Source organism: Geospiza fortis, unplaced genomic scaffold (assembly GCF_000277835.1).
Source record: "Geospiza fortis unplaced genomic scaffold, GeoFor_1.0 scaffold40, whole genome shotgun sequence".
Taxonomy (NCBI): Eukaryota; Metazoa; Chordata; class Aves; order Passeriformes; family Thraupidae; genus Geospiza; species Geospiza fortis.
In genome coordinates, this window is record NW_005054297.1 from 15,994,931 (window position 1) to 16,020,635 (window position 25,705).

General features: G+C 36.5%; 1 protein-coding gene across 2 annotated transcripts in view; it reads left to right on the top strand.

Annotated features, from left to right (window-relative positions):
* MICU3 (mitochondrial calcium uptake family member 3) overlaps nucleotides 1-18,948 on the top strand; it is a 39,655-nt gene extending 20,707 nt beyond the window's left edge. For both annotated transcript variants that reach the window (XM_031066336.1, XM_031066339.1), the window contains 6 exons: nucleotides 2,765-2,865; nucleotides 3,180-3,351; nucleotides 7,378-7,486; nucleotides 8,831-8,988; nucleotides 11,853-11,927; nucleotides 16,683-18,948. In XM_031066336.1, coding sequence (XP_030922196.1) covers nucleotides 2,765-2,865; nucleotides 3,180-3,351; nucleotides 7,378-7,486; nucleotides 8,831-8,988; nucleotides 11,853-11,921 — 609 coding nt within the window. In that variant the 3' untranslated portion in view covers nucleotides 11,922-11,927; nucleotides 16,683-18,948. The remainder of the gene's footprint in view (nucleotides 1-2,764; nucleotides 2,866-3,179; nucleotides 3,352-7,377; nucleotides 7,487-8,830; nucleotides 8,989-11,852; nucleotides 11,928-16,682) is intronic.
* Nucleotides 18,949-25,705: the final 6,757 nt, after the last annotated feature.

The following is a 25,705-nucleotide window of genomic DNA, read 5'->3' on the forward strand; positions in this document are numbered from 1 at the left end:
TAATAATGTACATACCTAATTATTGGAATATGTTGGTAAAAGTAGAATCAATGCTTATAAGCATTACCTACTTTTAGTCAACTCTTGTTAATCAAAAACTTGAAACTAATTTTGCAGAATACAAAAGAAATAGACTTTATGCACTTCAGGCTAGAAAAAATAGAAAGAAAACCATATTGCCATTATGCAGCAAGTCAATCAAGTGATTGAAACACTTGTCTTCAGTTTGTCTCTTTACCTGAATTTGTATTCTAGTTAGTGTAAAGGTAAAGAGAAATGAGAAGAATTTTATTCTCATTTGAATGACTTATTTAAAAATATATTTGATCAAAATTGAGGCTCATATTTGTATACATGGAAACAGGTGAGGCAATTTATTTTGCACTGATCTAAAATAAATAAAATTAATTTTATAATGAAAAAAAAATAGCTTTAAATGATTAAAGCTGCTGGTTTTATCCTTTACCATATAAAAGAGAATTTATTTAATGCTGTCAGTGCAGAAGGAGCACGGGAATAGTGTTCAGTTGCCTGCAGTTCTTCAGAGAAGTATATTGGGTTGAGTTTCTGCAGTGAGGTTTTTGTTTGGGGTTTTTTCATTTAATGAGGCCAGCCAAGTGGGAATTGTGAAAAGACTTACAGATTGTAGGTTTTTTTAAACAGTTCTTCAGATATGGGTGAATGCAACCTAAGTCTAAGGTTTTGAAATGTTTTTGCAAGATGAAAGGCTGTAATTTAACATTTGATATCTTTTCAGTGTACTTGAGGGAAATTGTTTGAATGTGCTCAGGGATTTAATTGCTTAAAAGACATAAGAAATCAGGGTATCTGCATTTCAGTATATTGTGTCCTGTAGTGGAGGATAACAATATTAAAAGACAAATAGTGATTACTTTTCTGAATTAGTTTGCTCACTTGAAGAGCAGAGCTGTCTTAATTGAAGGGCATGAAATATCTCTACCTCTGTATACACTATGTCATCTTATTTCTCCCTGGAGAAGAATATGAGAATAAAGAGGAAGCTAGAGTACCTGAAATGCAATCTTGAGAATCCTAAACTGATTATACTAAGGAACAGAAAAGTCTCTCCCATTTCTTTAGATAGGATGTTGAAAGGGATGTGTGTTGTTACTGCCTTGTGTTTTCCCTTGTTGTTGATACATAAATACTCTTAATGAATATTGCACTTTACGTTTTTTATAAATCAGTATGTAAATTTGAAAATAATATAGTGTATTTTAGAGAATGTAGATGTGAAATGCTTTTTCATGGTATGTGGTTTATTGTGATGTTGAGCTATTATATATTGTTCAAAATTTTTTCCTGGTTTCTTCACTTAGAGTTTCTTTGTCTGTTACAAATTTATAGCCTCTTCAGTGAAGACTTAAAGAACTCTCGAGTGTGGCTTGCAGTTTTAGACTTGTAGATCTTTATAGAGCTGTATAAACAGTTTTCTGTACCGATTGTAGCTCCCACAGGTTTATAATGTATTGTTATGGTGATAAATTATTACTGTTACATCTCCCAAATATTTGCTAGGTTTCTGTACTGTGCCTTGTTTTGTACTGTAACACTAGAGTCAGCAAACTTCCTAATGGGTGGTAGCTTGCCTAGGAAGAGCAGAGACTGCTCTCCTCCTCTGTGCTTTCCATAAAGTCTTGTGTTTGTAAGAAAAATGAGAGCTTGGACAGGAGGTCATCCCTAAGCAGGTGCAGTAAGGAGATTAAACACATAACTTTTTAAATTTCTAATGTTGGCTGAAGCATGTTAATGCCAGGAGGACAGCATCACGTTGGGCTACTGTGGCTTATTCAAGAGCCTTACATTACTGAATTATTCTTCAGCTCTTCAGTGTATCAAGAGCTTCTTTTTCAAAGAAGTAAAATCAATGCATATATACATTGATTTTGTTAAGGGCAGTGAATATGTAATAAAAAAAGTGGAATATTATGCAATCACTATACACAGATGACAGCTACTTCTCTTTGGATTCCTTTTTACAACTTTCGCTATTGCAAATGGTCAAAATTAGTTGGCTTTCTCTTCTAAATCTGGTTTCAAAACCTTAGTTATTTGTTAAGGAAAAAGTATTAATACATATTCAGAGATTCCAGTCCTGCGCAGAGACCACAACCTGGTACACGAGGAACAGTCCTAAGAGAAGTAATCCAAATATTGCTTCATTATTTCAAAATATTTCCTAATTCTGGTGTTTTAAATGTGTTTGGGCAATAACATTTAAGATGTAGCTGTCTGCAACTTACAGAAAAGAATCATGTAAAATACACCTAACTGATGTGATTTTGGAACACAATCTCATACTTACTTTTGAAATATGGAATAAGAGTATATGAACTAGTGTACTTTAATTTCTTTGTAGTTTCATAGTAGAAGGGAGGGGAGATTGTGTACAAAGGGAGTTACATTTTATGGTTTACCTTAACTGATGAGATTTTTTTTTCCTCACAAGTTTCTGGTTTTATTTTTCATACCTTTTCCCCCTTCATTGCAGCTTCCACTACATTGTTCTGTTAGTTTAAATACTTTCTACTAAATGCAATTAACAGCTACTGCTACTTTGTGTGAAAATTGCATGGCAAAATTAATGTAATGGATTGCAAGATCAAAATCTTCTTAAAGACTATAAACATGAAATACAAACTCTTTTAATAGAAAAGTCTATTATGATGATAGGCATTCTCAGATTATACTTCTGATCTGATCCAATCATGGCCTTTAATTTGTTTTTATTCTAATATTTAAGCGTGCTGATGATTATACAAGTTCACTGTCAGATACTACACTGCTTGTACACTTTTTTGGCAAGAAAGGAAAAGCAGAACTGAACTTCGAAGATTTTTATAGGTGAGTCTCAACTTCATTAATTCCTTGTAAAAAATATTTGTATAGTTGTTCTAATTAATGCCTACTATACTACTATACACATAGTTTGTGCAGGTATGTTTTTATGGATTGTGTTCCCTTTGTGTGTGTTATATACACAAAAACCAAAATAAAACAATTAGTGGCCCAGTAATAAAAAGTCCTCTTCCAGTGCTGCTGAAAATTTTAGTTACTTTGGGGTGGAAAGGTTATACCCCAGCCCTGTCCTTATTTAAGGACACAAACAGTAGAAATATAAAGTATGACAATTTCTTCACGTTTTGTTTGTGTTTTAGATTTATGGATAACCTGCAAACTGAGGTTCTAGAAATAGAATTTCTTTCTTACTCTAATGGGATGAACACCATCAGTGAGGAAGACTTTGCCCATATTCTCTTGAGGTATACAAATGTGGAAAATACATCAAGTTACCTGGAAAACATGCGTGGCAGCATTCCTGAAGAAAAGGTAATTGTTCAGCAGTGGACCACAGCATGCAGTCCCAGTGTCATTAACATGAAAACGCAGCTTTGTTGTACTGAATTACTTAGCACCAGGATTTTATTTTGATCATAAACTGCATTCCTGGTTTTTCAGATTACTTGCTGAATAAAATGTAGAAGAGTAAATAGCATAGAAATATATTCCATAGGATTTAGCTAGTAGTATTGTTGAAGTTTAGATAGAACATAACAGATAGATAGAACAGGTTAAATTGCAAAAACCAAAAGACATTAAAAATAAAAATTTTCTAGCAATGAATTATCAAAAAACCCTCTCTTTCTCTCCTTCTCTCCTTCTCTTCTTCTTCCTTTCCTTCCTTCCACTGCCACTGGAATAGCGTCTCCTCAGAAATAACATTACATTTTATCTCATTGTTTTTTAGTCTTACTAGTGAATTGCTTGTAATTATTGTTGGGTGTGTGGGTTTTTAAAGACTGAAGAGACAGAAATGATAATATAAACAGTAAAGGTCAGGAGGTAGATAGTCCTTAATTTGTTTAACAACAAATACATTGTCAAAAGTGTATCTTGAGAGAAATGTAGTAGCAACTATGCATCAGTGATAATCTATAGGATAATGTTAAAAGTAGCCCTCCAGACAAGAGATGTTTTGGATATACTTCTGTTTGTGTTTACAGAAGAAGATCAGATTAATCTGTCCTAGAAATCTAACTCTTTCAATAGCTCTGTCTTTTAATAGCATTGACAGCAGAGCTTGAAAAGAAAAGTAATAAATCAGTTTGAACAGTTTGTTTAGGTTCTGTTTTTATTTGAGGAATGACATTTTGATTTCAGTCTTCACAGTAAGTAAGATCAGTCAACTGACCTGATAGAAGCACACTCCAAAAAACAATGGTTTTTTGTTCAGATATTTGGATTATCTGATTATTCCTGTGCTTGTACAGCAGTTAGGGCCACTGAGTGCTAAATATAGCTGGGAAATCAGAGCTGTCTCTTCTGACCAGATTAGGTGTCAGATGACATGGTAAGATTGAGATCAGAGTTCTTGCTCTGTCACCCTTTCCAAGTTCCTGGTCTAGGCACTGAGGGGCTCAGATCAAACTGCTGTAAAAGGTCTGTGCAGCTTTCAATATTCAGAGCCATGACAGTGCAACAGAACTGCTAAAACTGCATGGTTCCAGATGGAAATCTAAGAAAAAAAAACCAAAAAACCACTCACTTTGGGTCTTGTGTAAAAAAATAATGTGTCACATGGGAAACTGAAAAATAATGACCGTTGTAGTTATAGAGAAATACTTTGAATGTCAAAGGTGAAGTTAAGTAAATATACAGATACTTTTTTTGAACACAAGGTAGTAGTCTTTGAAGTTCATATCTAAGTCTTCCAATGTCATAGCAAGTGTCCTACTGTACTTTCCTCTTCTTGGTCTCTGGTGAGACCAAGTTAAGGAAAACCTCCATGTAGAGAGCTTTGTCACTCAGTTACAAATTTCCCTTTATGCTGTGATCTGGCACTGGATGGGTGCCGCATATTTGGGTATTTGATGTATGTCATATGCTATACCTCCATTAAGGGAAACAAGACATCGCTGGTTTTCATAACTTTGTATCAGTGGCTTGGTAAATGTGCTGTCACTACATCTCTTGTGCTGGCCACAGGCTTTTAAGAATAGGACTTTGACTTACTGCCATGGAGGTGGTGTTCATATGTTGATAAAATGTTGTCACATTTTTTTGGCTCTTGTCATAGCACTATAATTTGAAAATGATAAAATCACTCTTTATTTCATGACAGTGATATGCTGCAATACTAATACTAACCAGAGGATTCCATTCAGAAGAAAAATCAGTCGAGAGTATAAAGTAATATGCCCATACTCTCATAATGGCAATGCTAACTTTCATGGTGCTGTACAAAGAAGCCCGTAAAGCAGCATGATGATCTTTTGTCATATTTTAATCATGTTAAAATGTTCAGCTGGCATGCTGCCTGCTCACAGGATGTCTTCCTCCTTTTACTAACTAGATGCCAAGCAGTGATTCATGTAAGCTGGCATCATGAATTACTACGGATATCAGCTCCTGAAGAAAGCCTGTGCATTTTTAGCAGCATTGGTACATTAATCTGAGTTTTCTTTGCTGTAGTAAAATAAAATCTGTCCATCTAAATTGAAGTTAACTTCCTTTTTTTGTCATGGTTTAATCTCAGCCATTGACCAAGCCCCATGCAGCCATTTGCTCACTCCCTCATCAGCAGGATCAGGGAGAAAATTGGAAGTGTAAAAGCCAGAAAACTTGAGGGATGAGAAAGAGCAGCTTATTAGGAAAAGCGAAAGTCATGCACACAAACAAGATTTTTGCAGTAGCCTGACCTCTTACACTTATTTTTTGCATTCAGAATTTTTACAGACAAATTGGTGCACATTAAGGATTTGTGAACCTAAAAATGTCAACTCAAGACTTGAGCGGGTGTTCTCTACGATTGCTGTTTTGCTGTAGTACCTGAGGTTCCTGGCTGAGAAATGAAGTTTCACTGATCTAGGAATTTCATAAATGCATGGCAGAGTTATTCCAGTCCCATAGAGCTTTCAGTCTAAACATAGTGCAAGAACTAGAACTTGGACACATAAACTAATAGTGTCAAATGCAATGAAACAAAAATACAGTATTGATAATATTAAATTCAGTTTTTAAGATAAAAATTTAAATAAGGTGGTAGTTCTACTTGTGTATATGACGGTTTCCTCTAATTGTGAAGGATCTGCTTGTTGAAAAAAGCAACTCATGATGGAGATGGGCCAAGCTCTCCAAAGACTTTATAAATCTTAGCCAGTGGTTAGGTAGGATCACTTAAGCAGGTGTTTACATCGCAAGTGTGTGGAGACCTATTAAATTCTTCTATTGTAACAATATTGTGCTGCTCTCCACATTTTCCACAGTCCTTGCTGTTTCATATGGGTTAGCATCCAACCTCTGCCACCTTCTGGCACAAACCTACATTTGCATGTTTCCTGTGTTCCACCATACTATAAAGACTATGTTTATGTTTGAGCAGAGATATAGATCAATGTTTTAGTTTGAACATAAAGGCTCACAGATCTTACTGTTGCCTCCAAGTATATTTTCAGAGACAAGTACTTAAATAGGATAAAAGAATAAAAGCAAATGGAAAAATAGCCAGGAATTATAGTTAAAGGAGTCCAGGGAGATCAAGGTTTGACACAGAATGCCATTCCATGTTCAGAATGGCTGAGACCAGGGGGAATTTGATATAGGCAATGGTCCTGGCTTAGTTCAAAGTCTCATTTTCAGATCTCTTTCAGAATTTATTTTGAGTTAGTTTATCAGATGTTTGGATGTCTAAATAAGATGAGAAAAGAGCAGAACAAATATCACAAGGAATGAAGACAACTTTTAACAAGAACACTTTCAGTGAAACTTACAGAAGATAGTCTAAAGTCTGGTCAAAATGCAATTGATTTTTTAAAAGCTGGACGAATCGTGCAGTACTTGCAAACCCTCAGATGAAGAGACTCAGATGAAGTGTCTAAATCTGGATATATGAAAATTTCACCCTCAAGTACAGGCTTAAGGTAGATCATAACATATATTTATGAATCCATTCAATGTATTTATATGAGCACATACACTCACGTATATATAATAGTGGTTTTCAGTAGCAAACATACTCCAATGTTCATCCAAACCTAGACATTTTATTCTCAGTATTGACTTTTGTATTGTAATAATCCTGGAATTCTTAAAAATTGCCCTCAGCAATGGAACTGTATTTTTGACTGCTCTGGTGAGAATTGTTGTCTTGTTGCAGTCACAGAGAGGAAAGACATATTGCATTCCTCAAGAAAGTCCAGTTCTCTACTTGATTGACTTTTACTAAAAGTCCCTTTTTTTAAATGGGTGTGGTATCTGTTGTTAAATGAAGTTGACATATATAATTGCAAGGTTTGTTTATTCAGTTGTTATTACTACTGATAATTCTTACAGTGCATATTGTTCTCCTGTTTTTAGGGTATCACATTTGAAGAATTTCGATCATTTTTTCAATTCTTGAACAATCTAGAAGACTTCACAATTGCAATGCAAATGTATAATTTTGCAAGTCGTTCCATAGGTCAAGGTAAGTATCTGTATTTTTATAAAAATCCATTGATACCCATATGGAACATTGACAAAAATGCAAATTTTTGGCTTTTTATTTCCTAGTTTCTAGTTTTAATGTTTCCAGTGGAAGGCTAAAAATGCTAGGACTCCAGCTGTGAGAGGAAAAGGCTTGGTCACATCATAAGAGATATCATGTAAAGTCATGTAAGTGGTGGACAAGCTGAATGCAGAATAGCTGTCCATCAAATCCTACAATACAAGAGTTAAGAGGCACTTGATGACACCAGTGAGAGATCAGATTAAAGTAAACATAAGCATTTCTTTACACAGTGAGCATCTGAAACTTGGCCTTCTACAAAGGCTGTAGAAGGAAACAGTGTCAGAAGGTCCGAAGAGAGATCAGACAGATTTTTAACAACTCAGTAAGTGGGTACTTAAAGAGCCAGGCACGTATGTACCTACTACAATCCTTAATAAAACAGTTGTGATGCCTGGGGAATACAAGGTGAGCAATATGCAAGCTGGTCAGACTTGTGTGCTCTCCTCAAGTGGCCTCTTCATGGGTCTGACCCCATAACACCAGTGTGGTCCTACCTCATGTGGCCTTAGCAAGGCATTCTGTCATATTCTCTGTGCTCTATTTCTTGGGTTCTGTTTTGTGTCAAATAAGTAAATGCCATATATGTAACATAGGTTTAATTATAATATAATTTTCTAATTTTGTTATTGCACATAGTACAGTATAAGGGATGTCGCAGACAACTTTTATGAAAAATCCTTTTCTTAGGATTTTTCCTCCTGAGAAGCTGAGAAGCCTCAGGAATAAAATGTAAACAATGATTATCTGCTGCTGTGGAATGCAACAGGTGGATCTGTGATTGGTCTCATAGAGTTGTTTCTAATTAATGGCCAATCACAGTCAGCTAGCTCAGACTGTCTGAGACACAAACCTTTGTTATTCTATCTTTAGCTAGCCTTCTGATAAAACCTTTTCTTCTATTCTTTTAGTATAGTTTTAGTGTCATATATGTCATAAAATAATAAATCAAGCCTTCTGAAACATGGAGTAAGATCTTCGTCTCTTCCCTCATCCAAGAACCTCTGTGAACACCGTCACATAGGGAGTGTTATCTTTTTTGTAAAATAATTGTCACAAATTAAGCAGTGTCATTTTATATCAGTTAAGAACTACTTGGTTTCGAACTGTGAAATTCAGTCCTAATTTTCACTTCTTCATATTTTTGAGTATTTAAATGTGAAAACTCAAGTTAAAAGTTTACTTATATTTCATAATACACTGTTCACAAAGTACCCTTAAATTCACCTTTTAAAATTTTTTCCTGGTGTTCTCCTTATGCAGATGAATTCAAGCGTGCCGTGTATGTAGCCACAGGCGTGAAGCTCTCACCACATTTAGTGAACACAGTGTTCAAGATTTTTGATGTCGACAGAGACGACCAGTTGAGTTATAAAGAATTTATTGGCATTATGAAGGACAGACTCAATCGAGGGTTTAGGGTAAGGATTCTAATTTTTATAGTTCTCTCAGTGGACTTTGCTACTTACCACTACTTTAGCACCTGTGGCACTTGTAGATTTCAATCCAACAGTGCATATGTTTAAAGACATACATTTATGACATATATTTTAAGACATACATTTATACATTTATGGAAATACTGAGGCAATCTGTAAGATAAAATCCTTCTTAAATTCTTCTTTGATGTTTTTTTATTAGAAAGCAATATTTAGAGGACATGATGTACCTACATAATATGCAAACCAAATAGGAGATGAGAAATCCCCTGTATACTGTCATTTCTTCTGTATTGTGCAATTAATAGATTAGCATTAAGAATTTTAACAATGGCAGCAATTATGTCTGCATTGCATGCAGAAAAAAGAGAATTTGTCTCTCTCAAGCTCAAGAAGTTTAGTTAAAGGTTAACTCGTCTAAAACATTATATAAAATACCCAGTGCTCATAATGACAGTTGGAAATAGTTGGAGCAGAAGGTAGTTTTAATTTTCAAATAAAAATTAGTGAAGTGGTGCTGAACAATGCTGTGTTCTAGTTCCGAACTGATTTTAATAATTAAACCCTGACTCTAATATTCATATAAAAAGCTACGGGGCAGGAAATTACTTGCAGTCATTTTTTTTCTTCTTATGACAGGTGTTAACATTTTGAACTAAATGTAAAGTGGTGTTCTAACTAACAACCTTACTACTTTATTGCTTAGACATAAATCTTAAACTGTGTTATGATTCCTAAAGTCACATTTCAATATGGTATTTCTGTAATTTTAGTTAATTTTGGTTAGCTTCCTAAATGTAATTTCAGAACTTTCTGTGGTGTTGAGTCTAATAGTTTACTTGTTATTTCTGTAATATTATGATCAAACATAAAATGTGGATAACAACCCCTGTATTTGTAACAAACTTATTTCCTTGTTGGTCCTCAATTCCTTTTATTATGGTGTGGTAATGATGATTGTTTCACAATTGTTTCAAGCTGTTCAGCTATATGTTTTAATTGTTTACTAATTGTAAATGTGCAGTGTGTTAATTTAACCAGCAAACAGTCTGCTTACTAAGTAATTCTTGTACTTATTACATGTTCCTATTTCACAAAATGCATGACAGAAATCACATATAATTTTAAGAATCTATGTCATCATAAGCACCTATTCAGTCTTATGTATGTATCATGCTTTTCCCTGAACCACTATAAAATATTCCAGTGGACTGTATAAGAACTATAAAGAATAGCCAATATTCAGAAGAATAACACAGTCCTTCATACATTGTAATTCTAATTTAAGTTAAATATTAGACATCTGCTGGATTGGGAGACAACTGTGATTTGGTCCTGTAATTCTGTTAAACACATTCCCTTCACTCATCAGTAATATTCCAAGACAATTACAGTAGTAAACTGAAGAATTACAATTTCCAGTAAGTTTTCATAAGTGTCACACAAACCAATTTTTTTTCAAGAGTGGATAATAATAAAAATTCTGCAAAAAATTGCCTTCATAAAAAAAATTCTGCAAAAATTTTGCCTTAATAAACACCCCCCACCCATTGCAGTCTTGATTTAGAATAAAAAGTAGAAAATGCCTAAGAACCTTTTTCCCAGAACAAATTGGTGGAAAGTGTCATTAATTGCTTCCTATTGTTTGTATGTTAAAAGTTGCAGAGTATTTAATGTGTCCAAAGCAAGTAAAACTTTGCCCTCTTGCTCCTATGTGGAGGGCTCAAATGTCGTCTTGTGCTAAATCAAAACTAACAAATTACTAACATTTTCTTTATTAATAACTGTGGTTTGAATCCATATGAAAAGTTGGTCAGTTTCATTATACAGATAAAAAGTCATAACAGCTTCAGCTTATTCAGTATTTTATAGCAACACAGATATCTATACTTCTTCATGAAGTATAAATGCCTGATTTTAATTTTAAGTATTCCACAATTAATGTCTGCCAATTAATGTAGTGTCTGATTATCTCTCTAAAAAAAATCCCAAAATAACAGTTTCAGTTAGGCCTGTGATTTGAAGTCTGATTTTACAATTAAAATCTTGTACTTAGCAATTCTACCTTTTTAAAAGTTGTTTCACTAATTAGGTTTGCCCAGATTCTTGAGGCCATTACAGGATTTGGTACTGGGACCATGTATTTTAGAAAAGGCCATTTTGTGGTTATATAGTCGGACTAAAGTGAACATATTTAAGAGCAAAGAGTCACACAAGTCCAATGAAAATGCAGTTCTGAAACATCAGTCAGTATGTAGCAGGTTTGTCCTATTTAAAAGCTTAGCCTTAAAAACTTCAGGAGGGTCAGGTACTGCCTCTTATAGGAACACAATAAATGTTTATTTTAATACAAATTTTAGATACGGTTTTGGAAAAGTAAATGTCTTAAAGACTTTGCCAAATGATTATTTCTCTTTTTCTGCAATTTTGTAGCACAACCCGAAACCTTGTTTTTGTTTTAGGAGTTTGATGCAAACTCATATGTTAAGCTGCCATCAAGTGGTCAGTCAGAGTATTGCCGTAAACTTAGTAAAAATGTTCAAACATGAAAAGCTTCTTTTTGCTAACTGTTTAGTTAAAATAATTATTTCCCTTTCTTTGTCAAATTTAAAAATATATAGGAAGATTTCCTTTCCTTTAAAAATCCCATTTTTAAACCGGAAGTCTTGAAAATCAATGACTAAATGATAAACATTTTGCATAACACATACTGTACAGTATCTCCAAGCTATTTGTCAATTAAAGCCATTTTTTTGTATTTTCATGATACCGTTGTCTTATGCTTACCCCTGGCTGCCTTCACATGTTGTCTGCATCTGCACACTTCTCCATCTTCTGCTCCACAGGGCTACAAACCTATACAGAGGTATACTACTTTCAAATCCTGCGTGAGGAAGGAGCTCTATAGCAGATAAATCACGGTATGTGTTGGCCACCAGTCTGAGTGTGCTGGCATGCCTGCAGGAATGGCTGAATGTTGAACTGTCACTGCTTTGTTTCCCGTTCCAAAACTCAGGAATAGGTTATATGGCTGCAAGCTATGTAGTAGCTCAAGGCATCATGTTGTGTTTTTGACTGAAGCAATAGAATTTTATCCTGGAGTTGGTAATGACTGACCCACACTGTCACTGTTCTGTGAGCCAGCTGTGGTTTTGTATTGTGTTTGAAATTAGGAAAAGTATTTTTTCTTAGTTTCTGTTGCTGTTTTCTGTCTGTCCTATTACCTCTTTTTAAGTAATTTCTCAGGTACCTATGGCTAATAAGTATTTGCCGAGGAAGATTGTAGAGGCAGATTTTTCTGACTTCTAGTGACTTGGTTCTACTTTGATTTATACTGCTACATTCTTGAAAGCAATCATGTATTTTTGCCTCAATTAATGCTGTACCAGCAATTTTGAAGAATCAGCTTTGTGTCCACACATAATCACCATGGCCCTTTTCACATATCCACTACATGAAAGTCCATCTATGCAGTTCAATTCTGTACTGCAGATTTCAGTGTGGAAACTGGGGTGTGCATATGCTGTAGCCGTGTTGTGACACTGTTTGTTTTTAAAATTTAATATTTCAGTATCCAAGTCACTAGTCACATGAGAGGAAGTCATGGCTTTAGTTTAATCTTATGTAACTTTATATCTTTGAAACTTTTGACTTTCTAAGATTCCTTTCTTCTTTTCTCATGTATTTTTACAAATAATTGTTAGGAGTACTTTGTCTTTTTGCCAAAACCCATATTGTACTTTCATGTTAAATATTATTTAAACTGTAAACTTTTCAAGATGTGGAATAGCTCTTATGGGAAATTGGCAAAATGCTACATAGTCATGATGCTTCCCTAATAATTTCAGTGAAGGGTTTGTGACCAAGTGGAAGAAAATGCAGTGACACAAAGGAATCCACTGTCTAATCAACAAACCTAATAAAATTATTTTGGTGATAGAAAGAGAGGCTGGTAAAAGCATCAAGTATACATACATCAACACCTTGTCAGATCTAAATTCAGGCACTAAATTAATTAATTCATATGCTGAGATGATGTAAACTGGGAAAAAATGTTTAGAAAGGGAGATGTTGTTCATTCTGTATAAAGTCATTCTCAAAAAAAATTTGAATTATAGTACATCTACACTACCCATTTGGAGACAGAAGAAACCAGGTTAGTTTTCAGAGCATGGACTTGGTACAGTCAACCTCACTGAGTTAATGCAGAAGCCTCTAGTTATTTACTATTACTATTTACTGCTCTTCTTCCCACCTGGAGCTCCTGGATGTAACAAAAATTCTTATTGTATCCAAGCTTGCTTGAGTAGTAGGTCTGTATCAAATACCTGTTGCCTGTGCACTGAAGAATACAATGTAAGCCTTGTATACCTAAAATTCTCTCTTCCCTGCTGACACATTAGTTTGCTGCTGTTCTTCACTTGAGCAACTGCTTCTTGTCTCCTATCATGAGTCAGAATCACAGAATTGTTAAGGTCAGAAAAGACCCCTGAGATCAAGCCCAGGCTGGTTACAGTGATGTAACCAGCTGTTGGCTGGTGCAAAACATTGCATAACTCATAATATTTCTTCAGATTTGTTGTAAACTTCTACTAATGGAAATGGAACCTTTAGCCAGGGCATGTGAAGTGATTTGGCAAAAGTACTGTGGAGTAGAATAGAGATAGTTCTGCCTTTGCCATACATTGTGGAGTGAAAGTGGATTTTGCAGAATTCTAAAAATCATTATTTTCCATTTAGTTTATAATTTGAAAAGATAATAAAAATGGAATCGTTGGAGATTTGAAACTGAATAAAAACAGAATCATTGGAGATTTGAAACTGAATAATTTTAATAGGTAATTAAATTTCAGTCTGATGTCCAAAGAAGCACATAAATATACATAAAATACAAAAATCAGCTGCAACTACATCCCACAGTTAAGTGCAGTACAACTACTATTAATTTTCCTTTTTTTCCAAATATAAATGTACAGTTCATTCTGCTTTGAAACACTGTGCTTTTCTATGGTAAATGTAGAACTCTGGTGAAGGAGATTAAGATACTTGGCAGGTTTACCATAGATTATACCCCACTGTGAATCTGCACTCTGACAAGAAATAAACAGCACATTGTGCTGTACATCACATATCTCTGAAATGCACTAATGCCATTACTCTACAGTGTAAAGAATGTTGTACCCTTATAATAAATAATGCAGATTTCTCCTTGGGGAGCAGCTGTACAAGCTGTGTGTGGTCCCTGCAGGGCACAGAGCCTGACTGGGCATTGCAGGTACTCCTTTGCATACACTGCAGAGAGAGCTGAAAAATCACCTTTGTAGAGAACTGCCTGGCAGAGCACAGAGGAGAGCTCTGCTTTGAATGTCCTTGGGAAGGATTATCTAGGAAATTTCTAACAAAGCCCTTTCAAAGTTAATTTCCAAAAAGGGATGCTAGAGACCAACTTAGGAAGGGATTCAAGTCCATCCGAAGTACTGTTTGCTAAACTATTCATGTGCTCAGTAACTGTAATAGATACTTAGGCCATAACTGTGATTTTATTGACTACTGAAGTAATGAAAGTAATGATTACATCACAAATATAAATCTAGAAGTTAATTTCTATGTACTAGTAATTTTTTTAGAATCTTAATATTTTTTAAATTGAAATAATTGATTTCTAGATGTTCTGAATATTGTGGGTTTTCAAAATTTCTGATTACAAGCTTTTAGGAGGTAATGGTTAATAGCTGAAAATAGTACCTTGAGACTGAGTGAGGAAGGAAATTTATTTTGAAAAAGACATTAAAAACTGAAGCGTGGATTCAGAACCTCATTTCTAGCCATTTCCACTATAAATTGCTTTCTTCTGTAAACACTTCATCCTGTCAAGTGAAATTAAATTTTTCATGTAGCTAATCTTTAAAGTTTTTTTAAATTTCTATACTGTCCTAGTACACAGCAATTGAATACATCTAGTGTAAAAGACAGCTTTAAAAAAATGAAAGAGGCTGTTGCTTACTGTTTGAAGAGACTTTTGCTTACCTCTTCTCTAAAGCAGAGAGGGGAGAAGTGTGTGATTAGGCACACCTTCCTGACTCATCTTACAAAAGTAATTGGAAATTGCAGAACTTGAGCTTTTGATCCTAAACCTGACAAGAAGCTTAAAAATGTACCTGGATACAGTGGGAGGACAATGTTCCAGTGAAACACAAAAGCATTGCAGAACATGTGGACAAGCTGTTCCTTCTGGGGATCTGGTACATTGAGAGTACATACAACAACAGTGCATACATTGAAATAGTCAGTGTATTTCAGCATTTCTTTTAATGACTTTCATGAACATTTCTCTGAACTTGTTTCATAAAATAAAAAATAAATTCATATCTTAAAGCACAGGTTAATAAAGTGGATATGCTTTTGTTAAATAATGCACTGCAATTTGCAAGTTAATGCATTTTTTCATGAGATTGACTATAAATATCAGCTAAATTATGCATTCATGTAAGTATGGTTTCCAATATTTCATTTGGCATCATCATACACTACTGTGGGTTAAATTGTGTGCTGAATATCTACAACTTCTTTATAAACTTCTGTGCTTTTTAACTAAACAAGATGGGGTATAAGAATAAACAGATGTAGGCTTTAGTGTCTAATGGTGGATTTTATTGTACTGCAGTGTGGCAATTTCTTTAACACCTTCACTCAGTTCAACCAAAACAAGGTATTGAACAGTCTCACCATGTGTCCTGGTTTTAGCTCAGAGTGAGTTAATTTTCTTCCTAGTATCTGCTGCAGTGCTGTATTTTAAATACAGGATGAGAATACTATTGATGACACACTGATGTCCTGGTTGCTATGAGCAGTGCTTACACAGAGTCAAGGACTTCTCAGCTCCTCACCCCACCCCACCTGCAAGGAGGCTGGGTGTGCACAAGGAGTTGGGAGAGGACACAGCCAGGACAGCTGACCCCAGCTGGCCCAAGGGATATTCCACACCATGTGGCATATGCTCAGCATATAAACTAGGAGGAAAGTGGTTTGTTTCCCCAGTTGCTCTAATTCTTAGTATCTCTCCATCTATGTTTTACACTTACTGTGAAAATAGACTTGTGGAGTTAGGAACAGTGGAAGAAATTATGAGATCCAGTGATAAATACAGAGAGCATAGAGCACAGCACAGTGAATCTCCCAGGCCAGCCCTTGGCCAGTTTTCCTCTCCATTCAGTGAATAGCTATTTATGTTACAGAACTAAAATTTAGGATTATCTGCCCATATGGTATTTGGCTTTTAGTGCCTCAGTTTAATGAACATCAATAATTTTCTGTGCTTTTTGTTTGGTGTCATAGGTGAACTTTTTAGTACAGTGTCAATACAAAGAAGCAAGGAACAAAACTAGAGAGGGAGCTGGGCATATCTGAATAAAGCGGAAATATTTTCTTTCATCTTTTAATATAAATAGGCTATTTGTTGAATGCTAATTGTGTGCTGTGAGGTGAGGATGCCTTTTGAATACTTAACCTATGTACAGATTTATAACTCTCATTTTACAGACCTAAGTTTGATCTCTCACTATTTTAATATTAAACCATCTATCTAGTATGTATCAGTCTGAATAAAATTTGAGGTAGAATTAATGAATTTAGTGAATGGTATCTTTTTCCAATTGTATATTTTTCACTTTTCACAGGAGACTCCGAAGTATGGTTGGAAGGAATATTACTCTTGTGTGATGACTGTAACCAGTGAGCATCTCAGAGATCTATGGAAGCAATTTCGGAGACGAGATATGCTGAGATAAAGGAAGAAAGCAGGATTATCTGCACTGGCTAAAATTATTTATTCCTATGAATTCTTAATGAAGAACAAACTAACCCAGGTGAATGGTGAATCTTCCAGCTGCAGTAGAAAACACGGAACTTCTTTTCCACTTGGTGTAGTGATCATCAACTCTTAAAACTGCTTTTCAGTATGTGTTTTATTTAACTGATGAACTAACTATGCCATGTGAGTGGGAGAAGCCTTCTTTTGTAAGAACACCTTCTGAATATTATTTTTTATTATTTTGAGATATTTGTGATTTAAAAGGAAACAAAAATAAGTCTTACACCTGGGCAGGAAGATGTTTGGCAGTGAAGAGAAACCACCTGCATCAGCTTAGACTGTGAATTCACTTTCAGATGAGCACTATTAAAAGTTTGTGCTAAACTGAAAATGAGACTACATTAAGTAGCGTAACAATTACACATGAGTTGAGTGGACAAATTAAAGTCTTAGAGGCTGTTATTTTCCAAGGAGTAAAGCTGTTACAGTTATAATGTGAATGATAGGTATTTACCTAGGAAAAGTACTGTATGAACTACAATGTTCAGATTCTCCAAGTCTTATTATTATGTTTATGAATTTATCCTTTAAAAAATAGTACAGATTTTAAGATGTCTTACGAGCAGTGTGTCAAAGACAAGTCAGAATGTTCAAATTCATGTAGCACACACTTTGTAATATTTATTATTAATTTTATTGCCATACACTGGTATGTTTCAGGTAGAGTACAAATTCATGTGTTTTTTGTGAGTAGTGCACTTTTATATGAAGTAACACTGAATAGAAATTATAGTTGTCTAATTTGCTACTCTGGAATGCCATACCTGAAAACTAGATAAATAGCTTGTGTTTGTGTCAAACAAAAAACAAAACAAAACATGAATGCATGCACAGTACAGAACACTAATATTATTTGAATATTACTTGTTTGCTATTCAGCAGCAGCATATTTCCTTACTCCCTATTAACATTATTGTTAGGTAGTAGGAATTACATCCACACAAACAAGAACAAATATTTTTTACACCCTTCTTGAAAAGACTTACTGGATATTGAATAAATCTGTATCTGTTTAGGAAAAGACTGTGCCATGAAATAATTCCAGCTGAATACGCACACACTTGAACTAATGTCAACAAATTGTCATCAGAAGCAGAAATATTTGGTAATCAGACAATCAAAACAGAACTAAAATAATGCTTTTAGATATCTTACTACTCCAAATCATGAAATAAAACTTTTTACAATTTTATTCAGTGCCCATGTTGCTCAATTACCATCTTAAATGTCATGTTAATACATTTATGGTGTCTGTGTAAGAGTGCACCTAAGTTTTGAAATGCTTAATGTATAGTAACATATATTTCTGATAGAAAAACCAAAACAAAATGAGAAGGAAGCTTTTTTAAAGAAATTCCACACTGAGAATTGTAAAAAAAAAATGTGCTAAGAGTGATTTTTATTGGAAAAAATATCCGCAAAACCCAGGCCAGTTCAGAAAACTATCAAAGGATGATACTTCAGTTAATACTTCATGATAACTAAATTCAGAATTTCCACCTTGGTGTCCTTAAACTATTGGCAGCAAGAAATAAATCAAATAAATTGAGATAAAGGTACTTGAATTGACACAGCAGAACAGAGGTAAGCTGCAGTCCCTGTGTGATCACTTAGGGAATCAGCTGTATTCAATGTATTGTCTCGGTACGCAGAACTGTCTCACTGCTTCTTGTCAGCACATGCAAAACCCAGTTTGCTACTTCAGTGGCAAAGGACAAAGAAGAGAGAAGAAAATATTGGGAGTCACTGAAGGGGTTCCCATCGTTCCTTTTCATTCATGACTGCCACTCACAGTGACCTCCCCTTGGAGGAAGCAGTTGTACCATCATCATTTTGCTGCTCCACTGCCCTAGGCAATAGTGCACTTTGCTTTTATGGCTGGCTTGAGGCAATTTTTGCATTTTTCTATATATTTCTTATCTATAGTTACTTAATATTAAATAGAATGTGAAAGTGTCAGATTAGTTTTTAAGACTATTTTTTCTTCATGTTTAATAAAATTATTTAATATAAATATGAATATATACATATAATATTCTTGTTTATTTCAAAATAAATGCACTTGAAACTAATTTTCTTTGCAGTGTATATAATTTTCTTGCAGTGTATATAATTCAAATTCTTTTTATTTGGTGACATGAATGTGTAAGCACTTTGAATTAGAGCATCTTGCCATGACAAAAATATAGACTTGTTTTCTTCTTTTAGTCATCTCTTTAGATAGCTTTGCTTTTCAGCCACAGAATTCTGCATAGAAGACCTGAAAATGCAAGGACAGGTGAAAGCAAGGCACAGTAATGACATATGCCATCTGCTGTAGAGGCCCCCCTCGGATAAGCAGCAGTCACTGGGCTCAATAAAACCTTATTAAAAATCTGCAAAATTCCTGGCAGCACAGAAGATCTGTATGCTGCAACTAAATTGTGTGAAAAGTTGCATAAATTAAGGCTTTGTTTAAAAGCAGCTCTTGTTCTCCTCTGTAAGTTGAGAAAACTGTAATAATGCAAGTAAATGTTCAGAGGATGCTTAGGAACTGCCCACAGATGCCCAGACCAGCTCGGATAAAATGAGAACTAGCAAACCTCAGCTTTGGGTAGCCTTGTGGTACTACCCAACTTCTGCCTGAGCTGTGGTGAACCCCTAGCTCCTGGCAGAATATCCTGTAGTGCAGGCTGCTCCCTGATAATCTGCTGGTGTTTAAGATCCCAGTGACATTTCCCTCCTTGCACATTTTAGCAGTAAGTGGATACAGACTCCTTCCACTGCAGATCCTCGCTTTGTATGACATAGAACATTATCAGCCTGAAGGGGAAAAAAACACAAATTACTGAACAGTAACTTTCAGCATTTTGTTAGTCACACTGCCTGGTTTCTGTAGTTATTTGATCTCTTCTTTTCCACCTAAATATCAGGATACAAGTGCATTGAAGTAAAGGGGGGGAAAATGAAACAGAAATTTTTCACTTTGATGCACCATTGTGTGATACGATGATCATTACCTAATGATGTGTCTTGCCCTCTTTTCCCATGGAGGATATAGTTAAGACAGTGTCTAGGAAAAGAAATTGAGACTCATTCTTGCAGAAGGAAAAGAATCAGACCAAAAAATCACTATTCAAAAATGGATCTGGAACTAATTTGTAGCAATACCAAGTTTGAATTCCCCTTAAAAACAAGCCAAAACTTACATGAATGTTTTAAATACGTGTGAGGTCTGAATGCACAGTATTCTTCCCTATATCTGAGAATCCATGAAAGCATTTGGCACCCTGAGGCTGTCAGCAGATAGTGCCCTTGGATATATTACATTTATTTTCTTACACATACAATTTAATACGAGGGTGTGCTTTAATCTTGAATGGGTAATATTAATTTTCACCACTAGTTTGAATTACAAATTCTTCCCACAGATGAACATTACAATTAGCTAGTAGCATTCTGTGAAAATACTAGTAGCCACTTGAAATTTTTTATTAAAATACATAATTTTGTACATACAAATATTCATAGAAAAAGCAATTTATTACTTGTGGGGTTTTTTAACTCTAGCCCTGATTCAGAAGCTATAACTTAGATTCAAACGAGTATGACCCTGTAAAAATAAACTTTCAGGTATTCTAATCTCTGCAATAAAATACTGAGTCTGAAGCTCGTTACCTAGGCTTTACAAAAAAATGTCTTTGCACTTGGAAACTGTGTGACAAAACCCACTATAAGGAGAAAAGACTGGAATCCAGAAGTCTCTGCTGTATCAGGCCGATTCCGTAAGAGGCTGCTGAAGCATTTACTTTCTCTGTGCTGTGACTCTTGCAGCCTTTTTTGTGTCATTTCATGAAGACAGTGGACAAACTACCACAGCTGGCTTGCAGTCTGACAGGTAAAACATTTCCATGGGAAGTGGAAAGAAAGAAAATGTGGCTGTTGCTGCATTTTGTGCAGACATACTCTGAGGATCCCCAGCAACAAAAAGCGCGAACATAGGCAGGTATTTCATCCCTGGACAACAGCCAAACCTAGATGTATGACCAAGGCATGGAGTGGCTCAAATCTGTCAAGACATTTCAGGGCATCAGCTGTAAAAGTAAGTTTTAAACTACCCTTTTGGGAAGAAGAGAGGGGAAAAAAAAGAAAAAGGAGATTATCAGATTGGTAATTTTAAATTTAGATGTCTGCTTTTGGTGTCAACCATTAAATCACATAACTTTACTCCATAGGGCAGAAAGCACTGGAATGGTGCACACAGCATGTGATAATATGTGATTTCTCACATATTCCTTGAAGGGTTTTCTACTGCAGGGGTTTTGATTTTTGCCTAAGCAGAGACCTGCTTTAGGGCACAGTACAGGTCTCCATTGCACGGGAACTAGCACTGATTGGAACTGGTTTAGCTTTTTCCCATGTTTCCCACATAAGAGACAAAAAGAAAAGCAGCAAGGGAATGAAAATTCCCAGATGAATGCATCAGGGGAAAAAAATAAAACAATGCAATGAAAAAATTACCACTGAAAGTGACAGAAGAGTGGGTGGATAATAAGGCCAAATAGGACTTGAAAAAACTTCCCTGAAGGCAGACTCTGACAAATACAGTATTGTATCAATACAGAGGTAGAAATCAAGAAATCTAAAGAAGGAATTGGAAAGGAGCTAAACGTGCCTCTCCTGTGGAGAACAAGGAAAATTGCCACAAAAAAATTAAGAAAAAAAAATCATACAACAACAGTTAGGTTTGGGTATTAAAACAGTTGCAAATAATTAAGTACCAAGCCGGGTTGAGAGGGTGAGCAAGGAGTTGAACACATCTGGGCAAGCCCTTCAATGAAAATACATTTGACAGCTAGCCTGAGACTAGGGAGGCTCCTTAACTGCTGGTTTTCATGTAGCCAGGAGCTATCAACTATACACAGATGGTCCCTAACTCCAGCTGGGATACAAGATACATTTTCCTGGTAATATCTTACACCAGAAATGTTGTGGAGATTTCCTGTGTGTGGTAAGTGTGGTCCCACACCCAAACATTCTGGAGAGATGCAAGCAGCGCACTCACTGTCAGGAAGGCCAGGAGCATCCCTGCAGGGCTGCTGGTTCATTCAGTGAGTACTGTGTGCCTGTCAGTCTGTCTGTGTGTATTCCTGCTTCTAGCTGCTGCTCTGTGTATTGGACTTGTGTAGGAGTAAATATGTGTTTTCCTGTCCTACTCTTCCTCCTCCTCCACTGAATACATGGGACTTGGTGGGGGAGGAAGTATTTCATCATATCAGATTGCTTACAGGGAGGAGCAGAGCCCTCTCTTGACTTGCAAAGGAGTAGTTTTTAATTAGGACTGCATGCTAAGCCTTCAAGATGCCTTCCTCAGAAAGAGGCAGAGTTTTCACTCCCCATTCTGTGCCTGAACCCAGCTGGAATCTACCTGTGAGAGCAAATGGAAGGAGGGAGTGCCTGCTTCATTAGTGTCATCTGTTCAAGGACCTTATCAAGTGGAATGACAAAGGGAGGAAGCCAAACATAGAGATGTACAATGTACCCAGGCAACACTCACAGAGACAACAACAGGGACAGCCCTGGTCAACCAGAGTACTTGGCCAGGGTATGTGGAGAGGGAGGATGCTTTTTTCAGAATGCACTGAGCACCAAGCTGGACAGCTGGTGATTTGGGGCTGTGGAGCAGGTAAGAAGGTCTAGGATCTGGGCAGGGCTATCAGAAAACCAGGGAGGCCATGCCTTGGGGATCTGCAACAATGTATGTGCTTGTGAGGTAGAGAGGAGAGAGGCGTGTGTTTTCACCAGTGACCCTCAGCCTTGTCAGCCAAAGGGCAGAAAGGGAAAGGCTGTTGGTACTTGTGTGAGCCCTGGGCAGAGGTGCAGGCTGTTGGTACCTGTGTGAGCCCTGGGCAGAGGTGCTGTTGAAGTTGCTGCTGGTTGAGCAGGAAAGCAGCAGCCACTTTCACCAGCCTGGGACACAGACACCAGGTCCCCATGCTGGGGTCCAGCAGGGAGGAGGATGCCCAGCCCTAGAGCTATGGGTGGCCACCCCTTCCTTTAACATCCCTTTGTAGAACTGGGTACGGAGAATAGTGAGAAGCAGCAATGTTAGAAATACAATTGCATGCCAGGAGAGACACATTTTTAAAAATCTACCAGCAATCATTTGCATATACCTTGCCGGAGGGGAAAGCCTGAGTAGCACCACTTATGACAAGAACATTTTATTTCAATTTGCCAAACACTCAAGCTGCCTCCTCAAACCCCAGCTTCCTTCAGCCGAGCTCCTGACAAGCAAATTACCTTCACTTCCTCTCTCTTTTTCTTCCATACATTTCATACAAGCAGCAATAAACTGTGCCCCAAGTAACCTCTCTCACTGTACAGACAAAGCCCAAGTACACTGATTTGGGAAAACTCTCCATTAATGCCCAATGGCTATCCCAAGACTTAACTTCTGCCATAACACAATGGTCCTTTGAATATGCTTGTTCTTGAGGTTTTCTGCTGTTACCTAAAATTTCTGCAGTTCACACCACAGAGGGAGAAAGAGGAGGAAAAACACGGTAGAAAGGGTAGAAAGGATGTCTCATGACCCAGCTGGAGACTGATGAGAGCCATGGAAGGAATAGAAAGTAACTGTGGACATGAAGAGGAGCTAGAGAGCCCATGTCCATGGGGAAAAGACACAAGGACAGGAGAGAGGGATTCTTTACAACTCTCTTACTAAAGGATGCTCCAAGGTAATTCAGAGTATTAGTCAGGGCAAGCTGTTTTGTTCCATCTAAATTAAAGTGAAGTTTGCCTGTTTATTGCACTAATTTTGAACCAGATAACCATGATTGTGGAGCTATGGTAAAGCATACACTATAGTAATTATTCATGTAATTACTAGCATATGAAATAAGAGAATTCTGATTACTGTGAAAGTGAGCAGTGAGCAGAGGGTGGTAGTGGCCGTGGAAAAGGTAGAATGCTGAACTACACAAGCCCATTTCCATGAGGCGATAATGAAAAGCTTCTGAACAGAATTTGTATGATATAATTTAAGGTCTTTGTAATACATCATCTTTTTATTCCCACACTCCTGGCAAACTGCCACCTCTGTACATGCATAATATTTTATAATAACTATGATTCCAAAGAATAAATAACTATGTTATAAAGTTTCTCTAGTGTTTACGGTGTTTCCCTGGCATGTGTTGTTAATAAGCCCTGTGTCACATACAGCATTTTAAAATGGTTTACAGGAGAAACCTTTTCATAGCCCCTAAGACGATGCAAAACCTACTTCATCCTTACATACACAGCATCTAGCTGCAAACTTCTCAAGGTACAGACATGTCTCCCTGGAAACACAGAACACAACAGATGCATTATCCTTGGTACCTGAGAGAGGTCACTGTCACGTATTTCCAAATAAGTGCAAAAAGCCATCAAATGAATTTAATTGCCTTCATTTCTTTTAACTTTTGCCAGCAGAGCATGGGGCTTGCCTTCAGGCAGTGGTAATCTTACTCCTTCTGCTTTTAAAATCTATGTTGAATAATCACAGATGTTTTCATTAAGACATAGTAAAGTAAAATCCTTTAAATATTCTATTAAAATGCTGGCTTCAGCACTGACTTGGACAATTAATTAAGGTAAAATAAAAAGCTTTCATTGTCTACATCATGTTGGTTTCAGTCTCTTTACTCTTGTTTTGAGAACCATAGCATGCAGGAATATAAAATCTAGCTTTTCAGCACCATTCACTGTATCTTCACCTTTAAATGTATAAAACATAATTTGCCATTATGCAGAATCTTTTCTTAAATTATTATGGTCCAATCTTTTGGTAGCATATTTTGTTTGGTAGCATATTTCTCTACTGTAATAACCATACATTGAGGAGTTTTGCTGAGCCCTTCAGAATTATATACAAGCCTTTTTCCTGAATAGACAAGAATGATTTACTGCCATGGGATATATATATATATATATTATCCCTCTCAAGAAATCATCCTGTGTTGGTCATTCACTCAGTTTATTGTGGCTAACTGAAATCACTCAGTTTGATCTTACTGTAAGAGGGGTGTATGATTTTGCATCACATAAAAACACTGCAGCCATACGGTCAGCTCCTTTTTTGCGTCTCTACAACAAACATACTATAACTACTCCATTTCCTACTCTGGAACCTGCCAGCAACACCTACCTTTTGTTCTGTCTTATTTTCTCCAATTTTTTTCTCTCTCCCAGCCTTTTTCTCAATCAATGGCAGTTGTATCCCTTCCAGATAGTGATTACTTATCTTCATGTGTAGTCTCCTGCATAAGATATTAGACAAAGTTTTTTTCAAAGTCCAAACCCATTTTAATCACCAGCTACTTCCCACCTACTGCACCGCTGATGTTCTGAGAGATTCTAGCAGGTTGCAGAAACACTACAGGCCGTGCTCCACATTACTGATTTTGCAACGATAATTCAGCAACGATTAGGATGCACACAACCTAACGCAGGCTGGGTCTGCTGTTATAGCTCACAAGCGTTTCATTACGGTGAGTGTAATATAAAGCCTTTCGGGGAAGAGTGAGTCAGCACAACCTTCCACCACCTTCCTCTGCACGAACAGCTGCCAAAAGCCACAAGCCAGCCATGCCTGCCCACCGTGGCCGCCCACCGCCTCCTGCCCGCCAAGGCCGGCAGCCCGCTCCCTTGTTCGCTGCACTCCGAAGCGTTATTTGCGAACGCGGCAGTGCTTTTGTAACCGGGTGTTTTAAAGCCCTTGCAGGGCGCTGTTAAGCGTCGCCACGCCGGTATCAGAGGCGGATGATGAGGGCAGCAGCGTCGAACCCAGGGCGCCGCCCG